The 6,750-nt window shown below is 32.4% G+C and overlaps 1 protein-coding gene across 1 annotated transcript; it reads left to right on the top strand.

Annotated features, from left to right (window-relative positions):
* LOC104748728 (F-box protein At2g15640-like) lies at nt 1,029–2,810 on the top strand. The gene is made up of 2 exons (XM_010470325.2): nt 1,029–1,375; nt 1,799–2,810. The coding sequence occupies exons 1-2, from the start codon at nt 1,062–1,064 to the stop codon at nt 2,808–2,810; spliced, it is 1,326 nt and encodes a 441-aa protein (XP_010468627.2). The 5' UTR covers nt 1,029–1,061.

Here is a 6,750-nt window from a genome sequence, read left to right on the forward strand (position 1 = left end):
AAATTTGGTATTTTAAAAGGATAAACAACAAAATTTGATATTTTGAATTTTCCGTAAGTAAAATTTATTATTTAAATAACGATTTTTTCAAAAGTGTATGGTTTAAATGACATTTTTCTTATTTCATTTTTTATCCAAGATATGTTTTTCATTATGATAATTTAATATATTAGTTTCCAAATTTATATGTATATTTTTCAGAAATATTAACATTTTATTTTTAGGATTTTTAATGTATTTTACAGCTTTAAAAAAATATAGTTTGTTTTTACACGTGTTAGAATATTATTGATACACGTAACGTTAGAATCAGCCCATCTCTTGCGGTCTAGGGCCTACTGTACTGGTATTGTTCTCAAAGCAGCCTCAATTTCTCTACCTTTACCGCTACCTTCAGGTTTTTTTCTGCATGTTTGAATAATTGAATCTCAAGTACACTTTATCATCAACTGAGCTTGATAGCTAGGCTTCAAGAGAACAATATTATCCAAATCATCAGCCAATGATGGAGTTTATTTCGCTGTTCCTTTACCTTAGATCCTTCCAAGTCTTTACCTTTTCTCGCTGAGAAAGAATTAGGATCTTGTAAGAGTGTAATGAACAATTCTTTGTTCGAACTTCGAATATCTAACGCCTCCATATAAACTAAAACTGCTTAGACCGCTCTATTCCCTTTTCCTTTGCCTTTGAACAAATTACGTGTTTCAGCAGGTTCATTCACACAAACTTAAAGGTTATACTCTCTCATTCTTCAGATCCATTTGTCTATCCTAATTACCACTCGTCTTCTCAATTTCACTCAAAGAAGAATACTTTTGCTTATCGAGGATATATGTAGCTAGTTTCCTCCTTAAGATTTTTGATCCTTCTTATCTCTCTCTCTAGTATTTTATTTACGGATGAAGAAACCAAAAGCTGGCGGCCCACTTGGACATTAAATTAGCCCATTTGCTAAGGTCTCTTGCTAAGTTCTCTCTCTACGTCGTCTCCTAATTTGGTGCTTTAGGTTTCTCTAGGTCTAAGTTTTTATCATCTCTTTTTCTTCGTTGGATCGGCAAATCATGAGTTCACAAAACCAAAACCAAAAAAAAATCATGAGTTCATCATCTCCCCTCTCGATTAACGATCTCATGATTCTCATCCCGAACGTTTTGTCGAGATTGCCTTCAAAGTCAGTGGCAAGGTTTCGTTGCGTGTCGAAGCGATGGGCATCAATGTTGAGTAGTCCATCTTTCAAGGAGTTGTTCTTGACCAGGTCCTTGGCTAAGCCACGCCTCTCATTCGCCATCGCAGAAAACGGCAACGAACCAGTAGAAGTTTGTGTGTGGAACTTCTTCTCGCTGCCTCAGCTTGAGTATCCATATGAGCAATCATCGTCGTCGACCTGTTGGAAGTTGATTAATTGGTTAATCCTGCAAAAGAAGAAACAAAGATAAAGGTGAGAGGATGAAGAGAACAGAGATGCTTAGCATCGAAGAAGAAGAAGAGAAGAGCTTTTGTGTCGTAAGGTGAAAGAGGAAAGAAGAAAAAGAAAGAGGCCATGGGCCATGTGTGTAGTAAAGGCCCATTAACCATTGTGGGTTAAATGTGTTTGCTATAGTAATTAGGTTAACAATAAACGTAAGTATATAAGTGTTGTGATCTTGTAATAGAACCTTATCCAAGATATTATCAATGTAGAAGGTTAAGCATAAACGCTTCTTGGATCCTTTCTCTCTACACCAACGAAAGTGAAACAAAGAGAGTGAAAGTGAGAAAGTGAGAGATCAAACCTTTGTGAGTAAAATAGAGGTCAAAGTAAGAATTCCAACATGACCCTTGTAGCAGCCGCCGAATTTTATGTGAGATTATCTCCAGGCAAAGTACGGATCAATCATTTTACTAACCTAAAATATTTTTCATGTGGCTACGCCTCTGGCTTGCTCTATATGTATGGTGATCGATACCAAGCTAGACCTCTTATATGTAACCCCATCACGGGACGGTATGCGATTTTACCTTATCAGTATACTTACCGAAAGGCTTATAGCTTTTTCGGGTTTGACCCGATTGAAAAGCAATACAAGGCATTGTCCATGGCTTATGAGGGTGGTCCTGGCCGTAATAAAATTCTTACACTTGAAGATGGAGATCTGACGTGGAGAAGGATCAAATGTCCCATACGACATGATATTAAGAGTGATGGGGTATGCATCAACGGGGTTTTGTATTACTTGGGTAATACGTCAGATTACGTGATAGTTTGCTTTGATGTTAGGTCTGAAAAATTCACCTTTATTGATGTAGAAAGGTTTTGTCGATTGATAAACTATAAGGGCAAATTAGCTGTGATTTTTTGGGAGGATGATGAAGACATTTATGAGAAGTATCATTTGGATTCGGATGTCTACATTCATATGGAGAATCGTCCTCTCCACGCTGATCCCACTAATGAGTTACGCGTGTGGGTTTTAGAGGATGTTGAGAAACAAGAATGGTCGAAATATGAGTACACTTGGACCGATGATAGATTTTTCCGTCGTCACGTTTCCGTCGTTGGAGCGACTGCTTCGGGTGATATAGTGTTTTCGATGCGCAAGTATAAATCTAACCAACCGTTTTATGTTTTCTACTTCAATCCCGAAAAGAAGACACTCCAACGTGTTGAAATCCAAGGTTTTGGTGAAACTTTTAAGAAATGTTTTAGCGTTCGCACTTTTGTGAACCACGCAGAGGATCTTGAGGCTAATGATTTAAAACTACTCAAGTCAGTCCATCCTCCATTGGAGAACGCAGGATATGTAGAACCATCAGATTCAGATTCAGACTAAGAAGTGCGAAGGGACAAGGAGAAGAAGATAGGGATGATCAGTTGAGTTAGGTGAAAGCAATCAACATGTTATTTTGTGCTCTTATCTCTATATATGCGTTTGTTTTTTTTTTTATTGTCAACCTTTTTTTTTTTGACTAATATTGTCAACCTTGTTTATCTATTCGTTTATCCTCTTTTTGATATGTACCTTTTTATTTTCACTATTTTAATAAATAAAGTTTTATTTCAAGGCTTGGAGATTCATTCTACGTACGTTTACATACTTGAAGCTTTGGTTGTTGTATTGTCTTTTGTTCATTCGTTTTTCTCTTAGTTGTGTTGTCTACTTTACTTCTAATCTTTGATTCTTCCAGATGAGATTAGTAGTCTGTTCCTTTTTAAATGTCTTGTCTGGTCTCAAATATTTGATGTAATCTGTAAAAAGTTCTACCAATTCCTGGTTTATATTAGTCTCAGTCTTTGGTTCTTCATGTTCTTAAATTATGCATAATTTCTTTGTAACTTCGTTTTTTTTGTTAGGTTGAAACATTTGGTTCTCTGTATCAATGGGTCTCGTCTTAGAGGTGAAAAATCTTGTATGCTGTCTACTTTGGTTTTCTGTTTTTGGGGTCTCAAAAACATGGTTTTGTTGCTTCTCTGTTCTTTCTCTGTCTGAATGCGAGGATCTATGCTTTATTTTTCAACTTTGTTTCCTGTGTAGATAAGGATCTGTCCTCTGTTCTTTTTTTAATTCATTATCTTGTTGGATTTGTCATTTGGCTGTGATCATATCAAAAAATAAAGTATGGTAGGAATGGAATTTAGTATCCAGCTTTTGATACCAAGCAAATTGATTTCTCTAACATTAAACTAACATCAAAACAAGTAGGGGATGAGTTGGACGGACACAATTTTGTATAGCAACAAAACAATTATGGTATTAGATTCTTTCATCTTGTTATAAAAGAATGGTCTTTGCCTCGCCTTGTTACTTGTTAATCTTATCCTCTTCCTTACCATATCATTCTCTCAACATGAAGCGTAAGTTGCCATGGAATAAACTCACAAGGTTTCTTTCTTTAACGCCAAGAAGTACATAAATTGTGGATCGAGAAGTTTCCCCCAAATCCCCCTTCCCAAGAAAAGTTTAGTATTCTCATATCAGACATGACAAACGTGAGCTTTCTTGAGCTGCAATACAAACATTCTAAGAACAAGATGTTGTGGAAGTCTTCAAGGTTGTTATCTAGAGATAGACAATCATCAGGCTTGTCTTCACTCGGGCCAGGAGGCTTCTCTCAGCCTTCTGTGAATGATATGAGGCGTGTTTTCCACAGTTTTAACACGGACAGTGATGGAAAAAATCTCTCAGACAGATAGGTGCTGCGAGCGACCTTTTGAACTATCGGTTTATATTTTATTTTTGTCAATTCTTTTTTCTTTGTTGATTCATATTAATAGAGTCGACTTATTTTTTGCTTAATTGATTTTTTACATTGTCAACTTTTATGAACTATTGATTTTGTTTAGAGTTCACAAATTTTGGTTATTTTATTTAAATTAATAATTTATTTTGAAACAAATAAAAATTAATTATTTAACTTATACTCACATTTTTATTAATTATAAATATTATCTTTAAATATACATATATTTTAAAAATAAATGAAAAAATTGAAAAATTATTTTTGATATATATTTAAAATTATGATTTAATTTATAATCCATAATTATATAAATATTTTACTAAATCAACTCATTTTTTATATAACTGAAATACATAATAATTTCAGTTTATTAGTTTGTCATTATATAATCTAAATATGTAACTAACTTTTAAAAAACAAATTGATATTTTTAAACTAATATTATCTAAAATCATTACTAAACATAAATCCAGAAATATAAATTCTATTTTAATATAAATCCAGAAGTATAATTAATTCATCAGTATATAAAACATCAAAAACATTTGAGAATCTAATTTATAAACAATATTTTATTTTCTTAATATTATTTTTAAAATGAATTAATTTGATTTTTTTGTTTCCTGAATTTTTAATTATTAATTTAAAGCAAAAAGTCAGTTTGTGCAATACATAATTTTTAAGTGTGAAATGTCTTTAATAAAATTTACTCTATTATTTTATGTTTTTCTTGACTTTTTCAAAATCAGGCACGGTAATCTTTTTATTTCTATGATTTTTAATTTGAAGTATAATTTTTATATGTGTCGCAATCATAAGAGTTGCTTACGTTTTAAACTAATATTTTTATAATACAATAACAAACTCTCGCAGCGTTAACTATCTAAACAATGAATTAAGTAGAACCTAAACTTTCATTTAAATCCAAAAAATTAAGCAAATTAAAAGTTTGATAAGTTCACAAAGTGTCTTAACTTTAACTCTCGTTGGCTAAAGATCACCTTTGTCACCTATGTTATTTTCAAGCAACTCAACAACACTTTTGGTGCCTCGATGAACCAACCTAAGATCATAATTTAGGTAGCTATCTAGCTTAAGCACTAAGAACAACAATAAATGAAGAACAATAAGATCAATACCCAAATCTAACAACCTAGCGTCAATTAATCATAGTCACCTTCTGAAACTCTAAACCCAGTTGAGAAACTACTCAGACATAGAGACAAAGATCCAGCAAATCAAGTATGGAGAAAGCATAACTGAATTGCAAAGTATAAACATATTAGGGTTTAGAAATCTTTTCCAAATTGTCAAGAATGATTAGAGATCCTCTCCTTTTGTTTACAAGAGCAGAAAAGTTGTCTAGAATAGAGAGTCTCCGGTTCTAAAAGCCAAACCTCTAGCTTATATACCAAAAGAAAGCATTAAAAGTTAGATCGGGTAAGGGACCGGTCGGTCCACCCTCTTTAATTGTCTCGGGCATAAGCAAGGCTTCGAGAGAACAATATTATCCAAATAATAAGCCAATGATTTAGTTTATTTCGCTGTTTAGATCCTTCCAAATCTTTACTTTTTTTTTGTTTGCTGAGAATGAATTAGGATCTTGTGAGTTGTGAGTGTAATGAACGTCAATTCTTTGTTCGAACTTCGAAAATCTAACTCCTCCATGAACTGCTTAAACTGGTCTTTTGCCTTTTACCGTGCCTTTAACCAAATCAAAGTTTCACACAAACTTGAAGGTTATACTCTCTCATTCTTCAGATCCATTTGTTTATCATAATTACCACTCGTCTTCTCAATTTCACTCAAAGAAGCTTTTGCTTATCGACGATATATGTAGCTAGTTTCCTGTAAGGGGTGTCAAAATGGGTGTAAACTCATGAGTTTACCTTTTAACAACAAAAAGACGAAAAAAAAAATCATGAGTTTATTCTGTTTGTCTATTATTTTAACAGGTATGGGTTAAGTTTTAAAATCCATATAAATAAATGGATTTTTTTGGGTTCGTCCACCAGGTTTGTGGGATTTGTAAAACCATTAGGGTTATGGGTTATCAATGTATTAATAAAGAAAACAAAAACAATATATATATATATATATATAATTATATATGTATATTATAATCTATATGTATATATTACTATGTAAAATATCTTTTTTTTTAAGCAATTTATGTAAAACATCTAAAATAAATGTTAAGTTTTTCTTCTTTGCTAAAAGCAAAAACAAAAAGTAAATAATAATATACATGTCAATGATCTAAAATAAATGTAAAGTTTTTCTTTTTTTTTGCTAAAAATTAAAAAGAAAAAAAAAGGATTTGCTGTTAAGTTTTTCTTTTCTTGCTGAAAATTAAAAATAATATACATGTCAATGATCTAATTTCTGTTTTTGTTAACCGACTTAAAATCGGAACATATATATATTCACGAACTGTAATGGTAGCTAAAGCCTAAAGGTCTCTTGCTAGTTGCTAGGTTTCTCTAGGTCTAAGTTTTTATCATCCCTCTTTCCTCGGTTGATCGGCAAATC

Source organism: Camelina sativa, chromosome 15, assembly GCF_000633955.1.
Source record: "Camelina sativa cultivar DH55 chromosome 15, Cs, whole genome shotgun sequence".
Classification (NCBI taxonomy): domain Eukaryota; kingdom Viridiplantae; phylum Streptophyta; class Magnoliopsida; order Brassicales; family Brassicaceae; genus Camelina; species Camelina sativa.

Excerpts from the sequence above, each read along its gene's own strand:
- LOC104748728 (XM_010470325.2), top strand. The coding sequence starts at position 1,062 with ATGAGTTCACAAAACCAAAACCAAAAAAAAATCATGAGTTCATCATCT. Across the intron at positions 1,376-1,798 it reads TATCCATATGAGCAATCATC|TAAGAATTCCAACATGACCC; the intron begins GTCGTCGACCTG and ends TAGAGGTCAAAG.